The following is a 19,568-nucleotide window of genomic DNA, read 5'->3' on the forward strand; positions in this document are numbered from 1 at the left end:
GGTCTGTTGAGTTTCAGAAGAATTTCTTTCACTTTCTCTCATCTCTCACTCTCACTTTCTCTAATCTCTCACTCAAATCCCTAACCTGGCCTCCTTGCTGCCGCCATCACCAAGGTGGGTCTTGTCGCCGCCCCTAACCCTAACCTCCTTGCCGACGTTGCCCAGTCCGTCGGCGCTGATTCAAGTTCCACAAGCCTATTGCCGACGTTGCACTCCGTCCTTGGTTGAGTCTCAAAATCCATAAGCCTCCTCTGATCAACTTGAAATCTCCCTCTTGATACTTTGATTTGTGCATTTTGATGTTGGGTTAGTAAAAAAGGTTCTATTTTTCTTTAAAAAAATTTGTACTGATCTTGTGATGGATGTGTTGGTTGGTGGTGAGGGAGGGAGTAGTGGTGCTGCTGTTGGTTTAATCTCTATTTTTCGTTTTGGTCATAGATCTTGGGTTTTTGGTTTGGATTTTAATTTCTTTGTTCTGGGTTTTTTTTTAAAGATTGTTCTAGGTTTTGATTTTGTTCTAGTCTCATAGATATAGAGTTTTTGATTTGGATTTTGAGAAGATTGTTCTGGGTTTTTTTTTTTTTTTTTTTGAATATTGTTATGGTTTTTTTTGAGAAGATTTTTCTGGGTTTTGAAATGTTGTTGTGCTTGAGACCCGACATCACCTGAGGCTCCGACCCGTTCAACCGATGACCCGCTCCGTCGGGCTCGACCCGAAAATCCGATCGGCCGCGGGTCTATTTTCCGTTCACCCGATTCAATCGGGTCGGATGCAGGTCAGATCTAAACCCGACCCGTGGACTGCCCTACTTTTGGCTGCATTCCATATAAAATGGAAGCAAAAGTCTTGAGCAGAGAGCCCCACCCAATTTCTACCCCAAAAAAAAAAAAAATAGAGCCCCACCCAATGAATAAAGCAACCAATTCTTGGCGTGTTTCGTTTTGTATCTTTCTCACTTTGTATCAAGCTTTATGTAATTTCTGAACACTTGTTTTCAGAAGAAAAAAAAAAAAAAAAACTGATGCACTTGTTTTCTTGAACTTTTCACAGAACAGAAAATCTCTCTTCACTCTCAAGTTCCATCTCAACTTTCTGTGGTGTCTCTCTGGTTACTTCATTTCCCGTATCTCTCATTTCCACAAGTGAACCATGTCGATTGTCTTGGAGGCTGTCGCGGGAGCTGCTTTATCCGCTTTCTTTGATGTGCTGATTGACAAGTTAAGCTCCTCTGATTTGTTGAATATCTTTCGGCAAGAGAACGTTGATGCTGACCTCAAGAAGTGGAAGACAATTTTACTGAAAATCAGTGAAGTTCTGGATGATGCAGAAGAGAAACAGATAACCAAGGCGTCCGTGAAGACCTGGATGGGTGAGCTCGAAGACTTGGCTTATGATGCGGACGACATCTTGGACGAGTTTGCTACTGAAGCTTTGCGACGTAAGGTGAATGCAGAAAAACCCAGCACAAGTAAGGTACGGAAGTTCATCCCTGCTTGTTGTTTGGGTTTGAATCCAAGTTCTATCATGTTTGATGCCAATATGCGGTCCAAGATTAAAGAAATCAATACGAAGTTGCAAGAAATTGTTACACGGAAGAATGATCTGAAATTGGAAGACTCTGCTAAGGGAAGGACTAGAACAGTAACATCAAGGGTGCCCGCCACTTCCCTGGTTGAATCTCATACTTATGGCAGAGAAGAAGATAAAAAGGCCATTGTCGAGTTGCTGACTGGTGGATCGGGCGGTGCTCAATTCTCTACGATTTCCATACTTGGTATGGGAGGGCTGGGCAAGACGACTCTTGCCAAACTAGTCTACAACGACAGTGAGTTGAGGGGTTATTTTGATGTGGCAGCATGGAGTTGTGTTTCTCAAGACTTTGACACTTTAAGGGTGACAAAAGAAATTCTACAAGATATAACTTCGAAGACTTGCAATGATAATGATTTAAATTTAGTTCAGCGCGAATTGAAGAAGCAATTATCTGGCAAGAAGTTCTTGCTCATTTTGGATGATGTTTGGATTGAAAACTATTCTGATTGGACTAAACTACGTCTTCCATTTGAATCTGGGGCTCCTGGAAGTAAGATTCTTATCACTACTCGGCATGCTAATGTTTCATCAACAATGGGCGATACTAATCCATACAAATTGGGAGAGTTGTCAAATGATGCTTGTTTGACCATGTTTACCCAACACGCACTGGGGACGTCGGATTTTGGTGAGCATCTAAATGATGAAGAAAGGCAAAAAATTTTAGACAGGTGCAAGGGCTTACCTTTGGCAGCAAAGGCTCTCGCAGGTCTTCTACGTACATACGATCGTGATGAGTGGAAAGATGTACTAAATGGCAGGATATGGGATTTGTTAGAAAAGAAAACTGATGTTCCTTCAACTTTACGATTAAGCTATCTGTACCTCCCTTCAAGTTTAAAGAAATGCTTTGCCTATTGTTCACTATTTCCAAAGGGTTATAATTTTAAGGAGAAAAAGCTAGTCTTGTTATGGATGGCAGAAGGTTTGGTTCGAGAAACAGAAGGAGAGAAGCCAATGGAAGATCTTGGTGGTGAGTATTTTCGTGATCTACTCAAGAGATCATTTTTTCAACAATTAAGCATTAATGAATCACGCTTTGTCATGCATGACCTCATGCATGATTTAGCTCAATGGGCAGCGGGAGACTTGTGCTGTAGGTTGGAGGATCCATTGGGTGGTAGTAAGATTTCTCCAAAGGTACGACATATTTCTTATATTGATCATTCAATTAATTGCATCAAAAAGTTTGATGACTTACCTGAAGATATGCATTTACGGACTTTCCTTCTGCTAACATCAAGATTCTTAGGCAAGTTAACAAATTCTGATGCAATTTTGCCACAATTAAGATCCTTAAGGGTATTGTCTTTAGATAGATATGATATCTGCGAGCTACCAAGTTCAATCGGTGATTTGAAACATCTGAGGTACCTCAAACTTTCTTATACTGAGATTGAAAGTCTACCGGAATCAACAAGTTCTTTATACAACCTACAAACATTGATATTGAAAGGTTGTTCCAATCTCACAAAATTACCAGGAAAAATTGAAAATTTGGTCAATCTTCGGCATCTCCATATTACAAATGCAAATTCAATTAGAGAGATGCCAAGTTCAATTGGTGATTTGAAACATCTAAGATACCTCAACCTTTCTTATACTAAGATTACAATTCTACCAGAATCAACAAGTTCTTTGTACAACCTACAAACATTGATATTGAAAGGTTGTGACTCTCTCACAAAATTACCAGAAAATATTGAAAATTTGGTCAATCTTCGACATCTTAATATTTCGAATGCAAATTCAATTAGCAAGATGCCAGTGGGAATAGCGAAATTAAAGAGCTTACGAACACTTTGCTTTGAGGATATGGATGAATGGCAAGATTGGATTCCATGCACAGTTGAGTGCTGCGAAGAATTCCCTTGTTTGCGTGAGCTTTCTATCTCTAACTGTCCCAAATTAAGAATATTTTCCTATCATCTCCCATCATTGAAAAAAGTTTCCATTGATGCATGCGAGCAATTGGTTGTTTCTATTCCAAGCCATTCAGTGATTCAAGTATTAAAAATTGTGAAATGTAAAAAGGTTGTGCTTGGGGATCTGAAGGTAGAAAAGCTGATAATACCAAGCCATTCAGTGATTCAAGTATTCAAAATTGTGAAATGTATGAGGGTTGTGCTTGGGTATCTGAAGGTAGAAAAGCTGATAATAGAAAATTGTACAATTTTATTTGAAGATGAGCTTATGTCCCTCGTAACACCAGAAATTGAAATCAATTCATGCCTAGGTCTTGTAAACATCAAGTTGAAGCCTACATTAAGGACACTAACAATCAAATACTGTTCGTATTTGAATTCCTTGGAATATGTGATGGATGAGGGAGGGGCTTCTTCAACTTCTTCTTTATTAATGAATGAGGAGAATCTTAGCTGCATTGGCAACAACAGTGCATCTCTTCTTGAGCACTTGGAAATTTATCGTTGTTCATCCCTAAAATCCGTATCAACAATAGTCGACCTAGCTGCCATGCTTGAACGCCTTGATATTAAGGATTGCCCAAATCTAACATCTTTATCATCAAAAGAAATCTTACCTACCACCCTTAAAGTCCTTTCCGTATGGGACTGTCCAAAGCTGGAGAAAATAGTAGACGAGTTACACAAGGACACGTTACTTGAAGATCTTGTAATTCAAGATTGTGAAATGCTTAAGCGCTTACCGAGAGGCCTACACGAACTCTGTCACCTCAAAAAGATCGGTTTATATGAGCTTAATAGTCTTATCTTTCCGGAAGAGGGTTTCCACACCAACCTTAGACATCTTGGGGTGTCAGGGGCGAATCTCTGTAAGCAAATATTTGAGTTGAAACTGCACAGACTCACGTCGCTTAGATCTCTCTTTATTGGTAAAGGAATTATGGATTCGTTTCCAGAAGAGGAAGATGGGAAGATGGATTCGTTTCCAGAAGAGGAAGATGGGAAGAAGATGTTGATGTTGCCTACATCTCTCACTACCCTGAGGTTTTATGATTTTCCAAATTTGAAATTCCTCTCCTGGAAGGTCTTTCCAAACCCCTCTGCACTTGAAGAAATTTCCATTGGTGAGTGCCCTAAACTCGCGTCCCTCTCAGAGAAGTGTTTTCCACCCTCGCTTCAGCGACTTAAAATTTCTAATTGTCCTGTGCTGAAACAAAACTGCGAGAAATACAAAGGGATAATGTGGTCAAAGATTGCCAACATCCGTTCGGTTATAATTGATGACGTGGAGCAGCAGAAATAATTTTGCAAAACAGAGAGATCTTCCTTCCAGGTACAACGTTATTTCGTTTCATAATATTTCAGTTCAAGAATTTTTACTATTATACAATAAAATCCTCTCTGTTTGTGTATTTAAAGAATATGATTTTAAAAATTCAAAACCTAACCCAAGCTAATTTTTGTAGTGTTGCAGTAGAGGCTAGCTTCAAAACTTGGAGGAGGTTTGTCAAATTTTGGCTCGTATATGTTCAATTTTTTTTTCTTCTTTTAACAATTGAATTTCTGGCACCTTGAATTTTTCGCTCATCTCTTATGCTTGTAAGTTATTTGAATTATATGAAACCTTTATTCCTAAGGGCACCTTTAAAAATAGTGATAATAATACTAAGGATCCCATTTGCACATAATGGTAGGATGATTATTGTACCATGTAATGTGATGATTGCAGGTTTTATATCATGTTGAGGAACAATGATCAGTGGAGATATGCACATAATGGCAGGATGGCATTAAAAAAAGATAATGCCTTGCACAAATGATCAAAGCACTCTTACCTGTGCTGTAGATGGCAGGTATTTCATAATATAGGGTCATTTGTAAAATATATTTTCAGGTAGTTCCAGTATTAGAAAATATTTACTTTTACAAAAGAAGAACAAACTATTTTTTAATCAACAATTACTCTTAGTTCAAAGAGCCATCTAATAAATGACACTTTTTTCATTGGTTCCAAAGCACTTTTGGTGTGAAATAAAATATCATAGGTTCATTTTATAATTGAATTTATTGAATCAAATTCCATTAATAATTGGCTCTCAGTTTGGATGGAGAGATCCTCCATAGATGCTTGCTTTTTTTTTTTTTTTCTTATGTTATTCTTGTTATTGCAGCCACTCTTTGTAAATTCAGGAATGTGACCATATGGTCATGATCCATCAAGAAGAAAAGGCTTGGAATCATTCTCGAAGAAGCTGAAACCTACTGTGTGCAGTTGGATACAATTGGTGATTGTCAGGTGTGGTAAGTGTTGATCTTTGGTGGAGGTGGTGGGTTTGGAGCAAGTGAGGTGCAAGCTTTGTCAGTCAATTTGTGAAGCCTTATTATATGTATTTGTGAAAGGTGTGGCAGCTGCACTTGTACTTACAAGCATGCCTGGGGTTTACAGCCTTTGTTGTGGATCGAAAACATGAAGCTGTGAGATACATGCTGTTAACATATTGTTGTGCTGTGTTCCTAATCTTCTAAGCCCTGGCTTCATCAAGCTGTTGGCAAATTCCCACTAATGCTCGGAGCAGCGGCAATAATTGTATAAAACATATTTACACATGTGGGATGCAACTTCAAGGCAGTGGACAAAAGAAATTAGGTATAGTTTTAAGAGGCAATGAAACTTTCAAGCATTTCTTTTATAATTTTTGGTCAAAGGTTCCATATACTTAAAAGGAATTTCAGTCCTAGTTTTCGTTGGGGGGACTATTTAAAATATACCTTAGTGAGATAAATTTTGGTTCTTTGTGTGTTTCATGTCTGTGACGAACTGTACCTATTAAGATCCATATGAAGCCTTACTCTGTGGGTAATTGGCTTGGGAACAGAAATAGTTCATCGGCTAATGAAAATTACTTAAAAAAGAAAAAAATTTGTAGATTTGTCGGTTCAACATAATAAATTACTCTTTTGCAGCTGCAGGCTGTGGATGATTTAGGCTTTCAGAAACAAAGCTACCGCCAAAGGCAGTGAGTGAGACCAATGCTGTGACAGTGCTTGATTATAGCAAGAAAATGGAGCAGCTTTGTAGGGAGGCTTACTTGTTAAAGAAGGACCAAGTTATCAAGCTGAGGGATGTATTAGAGGCTGACAAGGATGGCAACTTCTGGTTATGCAGGATGTGATAAGAGATGAAGTTGGAAAGGTTCATGCTTGTTTTGCAAGGACAGAATGGGTAATGCTGTTACTGCTGGATTCTTTAGCTGCGAAAAAAATTCCAAATCCATTGCCTTCCTCCTCCTTTTGAGACAAGCTCTGTGGCCTTGAAGCATATGTGAATTCAAAGTGTTTTTGTGCTCTCAACCGGCAATTAGCTTGAGAAACTTTTTGAAAATAGACAAACTCAGGACTGGGTGAGTGCAGGTGTTATTGGTGACCTTCTAAGCGTATTAACCAGTGTAAGAAGTGTTGGCTCTAAAAGAATGATCCCAGAATTCTTTGTCAAGTCGGGCACTATGCAAAGATGACATCAAATTGCTAAATGAATATCTTTTGGTCCTCTGCTGGTAGGTAGGGGCTCCATTTTGGTCCTTTCTGTATCAAACCTTTTGCTGTGTTTGTGTCATGTCTCTTTTGTATCTAACTTATGCTTTGTTTTGTGCCTAATCAAAGTTACTAGTTTGCGCTATATTGTAAAGGATGAGGTTGACGTGCAACCAGTTTGACCAATTTGTTGGAAGATTGTTTTTTGAAACCTTAGTTTCAGGCTCAGTAATCGAACAATCTTGGCTTAAAAAATCATTCAGACAGCAGTACACATTGTGCTTGAAATCTTAGCTTTTCGATCAACCGCTATGGTGAGCACGGTAATTTACTATATAGTTAGACCATCATTATATTTTTTTTCCCTTCTAAATTTTTCTTGATAGTGTTAGCATAGAACTTTCAGTGTTTGATTTGTTTATCTAACTTGAATTCATTTAAAGTTTTCAGATGGATGGTTGCATTCATCACGGGCTAATTAGTAATACCCAGCCGGCCAGCTGTACATTGATTTGTTCGATTCTAGGTGAGATGATCACATTAGCTGAATTTGGGGATCTGGTAAAAATAATAAAAACTTTTGTCATAGCTTCTCATCATGGTTAACTTAGAAGGCTAACTGGAATACAAAATTTTGATCAATAAGGAAGACACAAATTGAATTCTCCATGGGATAAATGATTTAATTGTGATTATGTCTTTTTTTTAATTTATTTTTTTTGTGTTCAAACTTCTCAGAGTTCATGTCCATTTTCAGCAATTTCACAAAAGACCCATGAAAGAAAGGAAAGAAGGAGAATAGAGGTGTGCTCTATAATTGACAAATATTCCTCTCAATTTGCACGCTAAGCCATGTTCAGGTTATTCATAGTTTCATCTTGTTTTTTTTTTACTTATAATTGATCTTGATGAACTTTGAGGCACAGATTATAGTATTATACCCTTCCACTACACTACCTGAGCCATCAATTTTAACTGAAACAAAATAGCCTATTAGTAAGGATACGTTCCCTAACACGAGAATGAGATATAATTTTGAGAAAAAAAGAAAAATAAATTATATCATGGTGAATGTACAGAGTTGTCCCAAAGACTAATTATATGATAGATACGAGTGTTAGATAGAAATGATATAGAAATGAGAAACTTTGGCTTCATATTTTTATTTGTTTGATCTGGATTGTAAGGGTCATTATAACCCAACATGGATTTTTGTAAATTTTACTAAAGCAAGATGATAGTTGTCATTGAATTTTTCATTGAAAATTTTCAGGAAAGTTTTTCATTGTTTGTATTGTTTAAAGGAGGCCAACCTGTTAATTACATATGTGCTAAACCATTGAGAACATGGAAAAAAATCCACTGTTATTTGCTATCGCAATATTGCAGTTGAAGAATATGTTTATGTAGATTGCTTAATCTGACAATATACACAAATTGAAAGAACAAAGTCATCTTCTCTCCTCCATGTGTGTATTTTAGACAAAGTGACTTTTAAATTCTGAACCTTAACCTCTTATTAGCTAATTCTTGCAGTGGGGCAGTAGAGGCTAGCTTCTGAACTCCTAAAAGCTTTCCTTGAATTTCAAAAGTTGGAGAAATGTAAAATTTTGGATTATGTTATGTTCATACATCTTTTCTTCTTCTTTTTGAACTTATGGCACTGAATTTTTAGCTCATCAATATCTCTTATAGTTTGTAAATTATTTGAATTGTATGAACCTCTTAGCCCTAAGGACATGTAGCTGCTTGATGAAATGACTAAAGGAGATATTTTATCTTGGAATTTGATTGATTGCAGATTATTTATCATGTTGTGGAAGATGATAATTAGTGGAAATGCACAAAATGACAGGATAGCTTTTTAATAAGATGCCTGAGCGGAATGTCATTTCAACCAAAGATCATGCTTTCGAGGATAGTCAAGCATTGTCACCTGTGCTACAGATGGTCAGGTATTTCATTTGTTCCAAATCACTGTCACCCCACCATTCCTTAACTTATGCTGATTTTTTTTTTAAATATTTTTTAGATAGCTGTTGTATGATGAATAAGGAAGCAAGACACTTTTTCAATGACTTAATGGATTCTGAGATCTTGGTTTTACTCATTTAACCATTGCTGCTTCTTAATCTCATTTTTCACATTGTTTCGTTTGCTCTCAAAAATAATAATTTTCTTTCTTTTGTGAACTATGGACATTTTTAATTACAACATTTTATTCATTTTAGTTGATACATGCTCAGATTTTTGGAAGTGGAGAGCAAACTACATTTCTTGTCAAACACCATGGACAAGCTTATAAGTTTCCTATTGAGCCTAGGAAGGAGTCCCCATATATTTCAGCTCATAATTTTAGCTGAGACTTGCTCATAAACTGGAATGGAGTGCAAACTGCTTTAACAGTTGATAATGTAGTCACATATGGAGGCTTTCCAATAGAGAATGAATTCTTTGCTCCATCAATCATTTCCTTGACTTTACTTGTTTTTGCCAATTATCCTGAACTTTTTAAAATTAGATGACCGGTTATTTTCCAGTGTGTATGCTAATGGAAAGTTGTAAATGAAAGTCCCTTGGAATTTTTGCATTGTGCTTTTTTGGGGATCTCTCTTTTTTATCTCATTAATATCTGTTATAGGTTGTATTTGAACTAATGTTTTTTTATTTTTATAATCAATTTTAAACTTGATCAATACGGAAGACACATCGATTGAGTTATGTTCTTTGGGATAAGAGTATAATTTTGATTGTGTGTGTTTTTTCCCCTCTCAGAGCTCATGACCATTTTTTAGGGATTTCACAATGGAAACATGAAAGGAGGCCCAGATGGAGAAGGGAGGTTGGACCGTAATTCACAAATATTCTTCTCAGTTTGTACCTGCTCTATATGTAAAGCTGATTCCACTTCAGGTTGTTTACTATTATCACTTATTTGTATCTATTGTCCATCTTTACTTGGTTAATTCTCCAGGCACAGATTAAACCTTCCCACTATACTACCATCAATGTAACCTACTTAATAACTCCATTTAGTAAACGTATACGTAAAGGAGGGCTTTTCTGCAGCTATTAAATGAAACAAAAATGCATTTTAGTAAGGCCTAGTTTCCCAAAGCAATGTTTCCAAAAGCAAACAAAAATGCATATACTCAAGAACCTGAATATGCAGAGTTTCAGAAACAAACATTAATCATAAGACAAATTTGAGTTTTAGATTGAAATTGGAAACTTTCTACATATTTCTTGTTTGATCTAAATTTAAGTTAATTTTGGTATGGTAGATGATTCACCTGATTATGTTTCATTGGAAAGAACCTTCCATGCTATTATATGAACTTTAGAAGTAAAAATTCATTGCCGATGTTAGCTCTTGTTATATACTCAAGGCATATCTTATTTGCTGACTATTTAATTTTTTTCGTTTCTGTTTATTTTCTGTTTTGTTTTTTGATGTTCCTGTCCACTGGCCATTTTATAGACCGCTTGGCATCTTGGCACAGTTCCCAAAGGACTTTAAGAGCGATGGAAGGAGGCATTCTAGTCAAAGAGAACAAAAACCTAATCAAATTTTTCACCTGTGTTTATGTAAATAAAAAGGTATGTGCCCCTTTCTTTGACCTTGTTCATCCTTCTATACACCATCAAGTTAGAGATAACTTACGAAATTTTTGTTGAATTCTATTATTTTTTCATTTTCAAAGTTGTCTTTTTAGTTTAGTGTATGCTATAGTACCTTCTTTCCTAGAAATATAACATAGCAGTATAGTACAAAAAACCAAGACTCATAGTTGTCACTGAATTTTTGTTGTAAACTTTCAGGCAAGTTTTTCATAGGTAATTCATCCTGAAGGAGGCTAACCAGTTATTGACCTAAAGTTTTATCCCCACAAAATGCTAGAATGTGGGACATGTTTGTAGGGAAGGTTGTCATGCTTCTCAAGCCCTTAACTATTACATTCACATGATCTTGATCTGTTAAGAAGCAATGGTTGGGAATTGTTGTAATGAGAACCTGCTTTGTGCAATTGGATACGATTTGTTGATTGTCGGGCATGGCAAGTGGGAGTTAGTACCAAAATAAAGAGTTGCTAGTGAGGTGAGGCTTTGTCAGACAATTTAGAAACCTCATCTTAAATACTTAAGAAAGGCGTGGACTGCACTTGTAGTTATCAGTAGCCTCTGAGGCAAGCCTTTTTAGTAGAAGCGGGAAAGATAAGCTGTTAAACAAGACATTACTTTGCTGCGTTTGCAATTTTTAAGCTATGGTTTCGTCAAAGTCCCTGGTTGAATACTCACTAATGCTCGTTGGCTTGCCAATTCTACTGCTTCCTCTTTTCCGCATATAGTCTGGTCCTCTTTGTAATGTGACTTTTATGTTAAACATCATACGTTCAATTGAGGTATTTTAAGCTGTTTTTTGGCTTTGTCTAAAAAGAAGCAAGCTTACCAGTTTACAAAATATAGTTAAGGATGCGGTTGACTTGTATCCAGTTTGATCAATGTGTTGAAATTTGTTCTTTGAAATTTTATCTCAGCCATCAAATAATCTTTGCTTAAAGAATCATTTGGACTGAATCAAACATTGTGGTAGGAATTATAACTTTAAGAGCTACCACTTTGATTGGTACTGTAATTTACTACTGGAATATTTAGTAAGACCATCATCATTATTTTCAAAATTTTTCCAGACAATGAAAGAAGAGAAATTTTAGCCTCTACCATGTAGTTTATCTAACTCAATTTCATTTCAAAATTTAAACTCCTTTATGCTTGAATGTTGTAAGTAAAATGTGCTTATTACCTAGCCTTACATTGATTTATTCCATTATGGCCGATATGGTCACATTAGCTAAATTTGAGAACTGGGTAATGAAATCTTTTTTCATGGTTTCCTATCATTGTTGACTTTGAAGGTTAGTTGAAATACAAAAGTTGATTGATGAGGAAGACACACTGATTGAATTATGCTACTTGGGAACCAGAAATTATCTCTTGCAAAACATACAGAGTTTTTTCAAAACAAACTCTAGTTATATATATATATAGAAATGGGGAACTTTGGCTTCATATTTCTACTTGTTTGATCTTAAGTTAATTTCAATGTGGTGAGATTCTTCAACTTATGGTATTTCAGTGGAAATAATCGTCACTACTATTATATGATCTTTATAAGTAAAATTTATTGTTGATGATAAATTTGGTAGAATGCTTAAGTAAAATATATGAAATTTTCTGCCTGTTAACTTTCATTTTCTCTTTTCTTCCATTTTATTTTCAGGAAAGACTCTATTTTGGGCTTCAGAGGTCATATAACTAACTAATTGACTTTTCTTCTGTGATCATGTGAATAAAAATGTCATTTTAATTAATCTCATTAGTCTTTCCAATAACCAGCAAGTTAGAGTTAACCTCCTAGAATTTTGTGATGATAATATGTTTCCATTTTTAACGTATTGTCTCTGATTTAGTGTATGCTATGGTATCTTCATTAATGTAAATGCCACATGGCTGTATAGAAAACAAAATTAACCAAGGTCTTAGACGTCGCTGATCTTTTATTTGTTAACCTTCAGGCAAGTTTTTCATTGGTCATTTGTCCTATAGGGAGCTAAGCAATTATATGGATGTTCTGAACCATTAAGATCATAGAATCAATTCAACTCATTTTGCAAGTATGATAATAACAAATATTTTTCTTGTCTTCATTTCATGTTAAAGTACATACACGCTACTGCTCTGCTAATTTTATTGTTTCTCTTTTGGTCCTCTTGAAAATAGTATAGTGCCTCCACTTCTCTGCTAATTGATTTGGTCCTGGATTTCTCAAGAAGCATATGCAATTACTATAAGAGTCTTATTTATTAGAAGCAAAAGTGTCATAACATCAAACTTTACCTACTTGTAAATGGTAATATCTCGCCTTCACAGCTTCATATATGATGGAATAGTCCTTTCTTTGAAATTCTGAAATTCTGAAATTCTTAATACTTCAAGGATCTATTATAATGTTTCTGCTTGCTTCTTTTTTACTAACATTTCCATCAAATATTTTTGAGGTGGGAAGTACAAAGAAATATTTATTTTTATTTTGAAAGGACATTGTATTTTTCTTGGTCAATTGAATTTTATTTTAGATATAATTAATTAATTAGTTTATCTATATTATTTCTTAAATAATATTTATTTCCAATATAAACTTTTTCCATTGAAACAATTGCAATTTATACATCTTCAATTTGCTTCATCTCAAAAAAGTTAGAACAATTTCTTTGGAAGAAATGCCTCTACATATAGATGAAGTGCTAGTAGACTAGTAAAGAGAGTGAACAAAATTGAGCGAACAAGAAAAAAAGACCAACCATGGATGAAGTTTCCATTAAGATATTTTGACATCATAATGCTTCAAAATTGGTTGAGATTTCCATGACCTACAAATTCACATTTTACGGTACAACTTTAGAGGTCCAAAATTAATTAAGTAGATATTTATGTCCAAAAAAGAGATTAATTGATTTGAAGAAAGGAACAAAAACCGATTTCATGAAGCAACCCAACTCAAGTTCCAACTTCCAACCCAACCAAATCTTAATCAAAATTAAAATCAAATCAAATCTAAAAAAAAAAAAGTGAGAGAGAGTTGAAACTTAATGACTTGCATCAAGCAAAGCACTTAACTTTGAAGAGAAGCAAATAGTTTGTTTTGGGCTTTAATCTGTAGAAAGAAATAAAATTCCAGTTAATTATTACAACGGTAACAAATATAAGAAAACAGCCTAAGGATAATGACTTTCATCAAGCAAAGTAAACATATACATATGTGGCTGTATATGGAGAGCAACAACATTATGAAAAAAGCAATTTGCAAATGAAACTAATATATATTGCTGCATAATTTGTCTCTCTAAGTGCAAGCTTTCTACTAAAGAAGGCCATATTGTTCCTCTCCCTAAGAATATGAGTCCACTTACATTGCACATTCCAGATGATCTTCCTATTACAATAAAGTGGCTAAAAAGATATAGAACAAAAATAATGGTAAAAATAATCAAACATGCAATGATGCTAGAGACTTTGGGCTTGGGTTGGAAGATGTTGGTTTTGATTGAATTTTGAGAAGGGAGAGACACAAAGAGGAAATAAATGGGTAATTATTCTGTTTACAAAGAAAAGGAAGAGGGCGGATAGAAATAGCAGAAGCAAATAAAACTTGACAAATTTATTAATGGGTGAAAAGCAATGGATTTGCAGAATAGGAGGAGGTGAAAACTAAAAAGTGATGGGTTTGTGTAATTGAGGGAGACAGCTGTTCGAGTATGCGAAAAAATATGAAACTATTCTCACAAAATCTAATTATATATTACAATGTCCTTAAAATAAATTTCCAACAAACATACAAAAAATAAAATAATAGATGCAAGAAACCGTTGTTTGCAAGGGACTAAACTAAATGTTGTGGTGGGCATAAATTACAAAGCGATTTGTTGGGAATTTTCTTACATTCAACTCTCTAGACCTGCAAATAAAAACACAGCTTAAATTAAAATTTAAAAAAAAAAAAAAAAAAAAAACAGTGGTGTTCCAATGAATCTTATGTAAGGTATGGACTTTTGAGCAAAGGGAACCATTCAAATTGAACATGATCTAAGATCTACCAACTAAAAGTGGATTTAATATACACACTTTGCGGTTTTGAGTCCATCAAAGGAACAAACATACATGTATGAATATCACAACACAGATAGCAATATAACAATCCAATGCACAAAGTAAATTTGAATGATCAAAACCCCCATCAATCTATGATTTCAGTTTCTAATTCACCCATATTCCAATTCTTCGCATCAAGTACTAAAATAATAATAACACTTATATGCAAACTTAGAACCAATAAAAAAAATCAGCAGGCATTAAATGTAAATGTTTATACGACGATCAACCTAACAACATTTTCAACACACAAAAAAAGAAAAGAAAAAGAAAACAGATTATGAGAATATCAGAAACCTTAACAGATCATGCCTAAACATAAGCTTAAATTAAAATAATTTCAATAACAATATATATACACATTGCAATCATTGTAGAAGTATAATTTATTGGAACCTGATAGTGGTCTTTAAAAGGTTTCAGTGAAAATTAATATTGATTGCGGTATTTGCACTGTGCGTTTGTTTTACGATTTTTGGGAAAAAAAATCAGTACCTTGATTTGATGAAATTAGAGACACTAGATTGTGGAAAGATTCCACTTCATCTCTGGAGAGAAAGAAATTGAATGATTTAATTCCAAAATAGACAAATTGAAAAAAACCTATTACCGAAAAAATTAAAAAAAGAATAGCCACATATTAAAACCTGATTTCCTTAGCCCTATTTTTTGAATCCAAATCTAGAACCAAATTGAAAAAATTGAAAGCATATAACAAATCTAATTTACCTAAAAAAATCAGAGAAAGAATAGAACCCATCGAAGGCGTTGTTTGTGGGCAGAGGGGACTTTCACTCTGATCTTAGTGAGAGAAACAGAGAGGCGTTCTGTCAGAAATAGAGAGGCGTTCTCTTCTTTCTCCGTGTCCCAGGATCGCCTCTCTCTTTTTCTGTTTCTTTCTCCGTGTCTTCATTGCCTCTCTCTTTTTCTATTTCTTTCTCCGTGTATTCTTCGCCTCTCTCTCAATTTCATTGCCTCTCTCCCCAGTCCCCACTCCATGCCTTCTCTGTTTACCGTTCTGCCAAGGTTTTAGGTCTGCAAAATTGTTTCTTGAAACTTTTTTGATTTCGTTGCCTCTCTTTGTTTGCTTCAGTCTGTGTACTCATCGCCTCTCTCCGTTTCTATCTTGGTGTACGTCTAGGTTTAACCGGTTATTTATTTTTATTTTTATTTTTATAATGAGAAGTCTTTAAACTGGTTAATTTTTTTATTTATAATGAGAGGCTTTTAATTGGTGTTGTAGCATTACCATACAATGTAATGTATCGCTTTTTAAAGTTAAACGTGTCTGAATTTTAGATAGGCAGTTATCCTACTTGTCAGCACCTCCTTAATTGTAGAAATCAACTTTCTCTCAACTCCTGCTATTATATATAGTATATGATATATATATATATATATATTTTTTTTTTTTGCACATTTATTTATTACCCACCCAGTGTTCTTTAACATAGGGTTACACCAATGATAAAAGGCTTCTCACTACACTAGAGAAAAGTAGCCAATCATAGAACATGACATCAATACCCATTGAAGCAACTATGTTTTTACAAAATGGACGAACGTAATGCTGTTCATTATGTATTGTCACCCAAACAAAGCCTGAATGAATAAAGTTGAAACCAAAAGGTTGCTACCAGTTGACACCAATGAATAAGGTGAAAGCCTACAATTTTCAAAACGCCTATTAAATGAAAGCTCCACCAATAATCATCTTGCAACTTAGAAATGGAAAAGAAGGTATATAAAATTCACAGTGGATTTAGATTTTTAGAGCATTTTAATGTAAATGCATCCAGAGTTATGATATTAACAAAATTCTACATAACAAAAGTAAACACGTATTACAACAATAAACAATTAGAAAGTCTATTATGTGAAGACATGAGGGGCATGAATACCTAAGTGCCTAAGCGCACAGGAATTACAATGAAAGATCCTAATTTTATACTCTTCTAAAAGAGTTCTAGAATTGAACTGATTAACTAGCTTCAAAGTCCACTTTTCAAGTAAGTAGATGACAAGTTGACAACTTAACTAACATGCTGATGATTATTATGAATCACTAAAAAGGATTGAAATGGGTGATGGCTCTAGTCTTTCACAAAGATTAAAACAACAGGATAATTTATACCCAAAAATAAAAACAGAAATAGAAAAGAATGATGTAAGACAAGACAGGAACAGCATGATTCTATCACCAACAGATTTGCAAGGACAAAAAAAATGCTGAACCAAAGAAGTGCAAAAAGCCTAACAGAAGTGAAAAGCATCTAAAGATTGATGGATGTGCTCCGAGCTTCATCAAAATGAGAGTATCTTCTACACAATGATAACAAATATCTTTCATTCTTTCATAGAAGAATACCTCAAACCCACCAAAAGTCACCATGCTTGCAGAAATGAACAAGAAAAGCAACAAACCTCCATAGCATCTCAAAATCCAAAATATCAAGAAATTTCAATTAATGTCACTTCTCTATGGTTACCATGCACGTAGCATGCCCCAAAAACCAATGTGAGGAGGAGGAAATGAGGGGGGGAGGCTAATCCTATATATTCACTATACCAAGCAAAATAGGGAATCTGCCAACTAGGGATGAGCACATCAGTTGTCTGATATCAACAGGGGAAGGAACTCTTTTCAGACACCCCGGCCCCCTTTTTCATGATATGTTTATAGTGGGGGTGGGGGGATTCAAACCCTGGACACTAGGAGATGCCAGAACATCCTACATAATACCCTATAAAAAAAACCCCCACTACTGCTGCTTGTATCTTCTTAAGGACCAAAAGATAAAGAGAAAATCAGAATTTCTTATAGATGCTACTTCAAAATATAACTCTGCCATCATTTCCATGAGATCTTAACTAATCACATTTCAGCACTTCTTAACAAGATGAGAACACAAAGACCATCCTAGGATCCTCACCACCTTTCAAAAGAGAAAAGCACCAGACTTAATCCATTCACTAAACATCCTCCCTACTTGAAACACATCGCTTAAGTGGCAAGGTCTATTGCAATATCATATCTTGTGCACCTTATGGTCTACTGCAATTAGAAAGGGTCCAAAATTGTTTGCATACAAATTCATCCTTCAGTTTCCTCACCAACAAAACTTTAATAACATCATTAAAACAATGTCAAGTCATGACCTTTTACCATTGTTTTACAATGAATTACAAGCTAACTTCCAACAAAGAACTTCACTAGGCTAGAGTCGATCGACTACATAAACGTTTTGTAAATTCACTCATAAAAATTCAAATTTGTTACTGCAACATCATAAATATTAGATGCTAATGGGCAGATTTGCTCAGACCCACTTCATAATTATCATTAACTACAAAATTAAGCTGACCCCATTTGCACTTTCACATCACATAACCCATTAATCTAAACCACAACATACCTAACATAAAGAAACCCCTAAAAATTTGTGAAAAAATAAAAATAGCATTTGGAAAGAGAATAGAAAATGGGACATACACGATCAACATCCATCTCCTTGGTGACTTTGGCCGGCTTCACAAATCTCTTCCCTGCACAAACCAAAAAAGAAAAAAACAAATACACATACTGTCAAGTACCGGACTTTTCCATAAACAAAATACACAGACACGTAAAGCTAGATAGTTACCTTTGCGGGTGACAGAAGGTTTGCCATGGCGGTTGGGAGGAACAGATTTCTTCTTCTGTTGACCTTTGAATAGATTTGCTTTCTGGGTCATCTTTCTTCTTCGCCTCTTTGTTCTTTCTCTCCCCCTTAGGTTTACTCTGCACAAGATTTAGGAGCTGGGGGTTTTGTTATTTGTTTTTGTGTGGCGGTGGAGGCACTGTACGGCCCATTAGAAGCAATAAAAAACTGAGATGCACACAGTAGGCCCAAACCAAACTTGATGTAAATTTTTTTTTCTTTTGGGTCTTTCAATTTTTTTTTCTCAAATTTTAAAATTTTTATTTTTGTTTATGAATTAAAATATTCTTAACTTCATTTTTTTTCCCATCCACACTTGTTAAGTTTTAAAAAAATAAAAATAAAACTTGAATGATATTTCAAAGGAGGAAACAAAAGAAAAAATCTAAAATATATCATTTTGTTTGTCCATAAAATATAGTTTATACTTTATTTTCGTCCCCAAAATATTGCTTAAAGGGTTTCACTTGATCACTCCTCTCTTGCAGTCAAAGTGACAGTTGATGAATATTAGATACATGATAAAAAAATATATAAAATTTAAGGAAAGTAGATACAATTGGTGATACTTTAAAATTTCAAGGACGAAAAATAAAAATTTTAAATTTTGGGGATGAAAGTAGAATATGTATTATATTTCAAGGATGAAAAGCAGATTATTTTTAAATATATTTTATAAAAGGCAAATTGCACTTCCTACAAGAGTTGGTTATTAAATTTATGGATAAAGATTCTATAAAAAAGAAAAAAAAATACTTATAGTTATGGATGAAGTTTAGTATCAAATCAAGTTGCAAGAAATTGGAGGAAGTGCAATATGCGTGAGTTGTCATCTAAACCCTAAAAGAAATGTAGTGTTAATCACGAGAAATTATAAGGTCCACATGATGGACAAATGATGTGGTCCACCATTCCATTAAAAGGCTAACACCGGTTTAAAATTGCTAAGTTAGAATTTTTTTTAAAACAAAAACTGATTACTAACTCAGCAATTTTAAACAAATGGGAGCCTTTTAATGGAATGGTGGACAAATGACGTGGTCCACCAGAGAACTGTATAATTTCTCGTTAATCACGAGTTGTCATGTAAACTAATTTATGTGATTA

At 34.7% G+C, this 19,568-nt stretch overlaps 2 protein-coding genes and 1 long non-coding RNA gene across 53 annotated transcripts in view; 2 read left to right on the forward strand and 1 right to left on the reverse strand.

Moving 5' to 3' along the window:
- The window catches only part of LOC126723826 (putative disease resistance RPP13-like protein 1), a 155,971-nt gene that overhangs the window by 13,698 nt on the left and 122,705 nt on the right, over positions 1-19,568 (forward strand). For 41 of the 50 annotated variants that reach the window (XM_050427708.1, XM_050427727.1, XM_050427728.1 and 38 more), the window contains exon 4: positions 1,052-3,241. In XM_050427708.1, coding sequence (XP_050283665.1) covers positions 1,151-3,241 — 2,091 coding nt within the window. In that variant the 5' untranslated portion in view covers positions 1,052-1,150. Of the gene's footprint in view, positions 1-1,051; positions 4,289-4,317; positions 4,853-4,985; positions 5,022-5,248; positions 5,373-5,690; positions 5,862-19,568 lie in introns of those variants that run through there. The other 9 variants (XR_007654490.1, XR_007654489.1, XM_050427734.1 and 6 more) reach the window with 8 other exon arrangements.
- LOC126723834 (uncharacterized) lies at positions 5,868-11,617 on the forward strand. The gene is made up of 8 exons (XM_050427750.1): positions 5,868-6,166; positions 6,484-7,077; positions 7,180-7,373; positions 7,501-7,576; positions 7,808-7,854; positions 8,906-9,005; positions 10,532-10,650; positions 10,873-11,617. Exons 3-8 carry the CDS (start codon positions 7,362-7,364, stop codon positions 10,885-10,887), a joined length of 369 nt encoding a protein of 122 aa, XP_050283707.1. The 5' UTR covers positions 5,868-6,166; positions 6,484-7,077; positions 7,180-7,361; the 3' UTR covers positions 10,888-11,617.
- On the reverse strand, positions 13,710-18,573 carry LOC126723835 (uncharacterized). 2 transcript variants are annotated; one of them, XR_007654493.1, is made up of 3 exons: positions 18,405-18,573; positions 18,254-18,306; positions 13,710-14,566 (listed from the first exon to the last, which is right to left on the reverse strand). It is a non-coding gene; the product is annotated as an uncharacterized LOC126723835 (long non-coding RNA). The 2 variants fall into 2 exon arrangements; XR_007654492.1 differs by lacking the exon at positions 13,710-14,566 and adding an exon at positions 16,163-16,426.

The sequence above is a fragment of the Quercus robur genome, chromosome 4, assembly GCF_932294415.1.
Source record: "Quercus robur chromosome 4, dhQueRobu3.1, whole genome shotgun sequence".
NCBI lineage: Eukaryota > Viridiplantae > Streptophyta > Magnoliopsida > Fagales > Fagaceae > Quercus > Quercus robur.

Bases quoted from the DNA above. Each gene is read 5' to 3' on its own strand.
- LOC126723834 (XM_050427750.1), top strand. The intron at 7,577-7,807 runs GTGAGATGATCA...GTCCATTTTCAG, and splicing joins ATTGATTTGTTCGATTCTAG to CAATTTCACAAAAGACCCAT. The intron at 7,855-8,905 runs GTGTGCTCTATA...ACAAAATGACAG, and splicing joins AGGAAAGAAGGAGAATAGAG to GATAGCTTTTTAATAAGATG.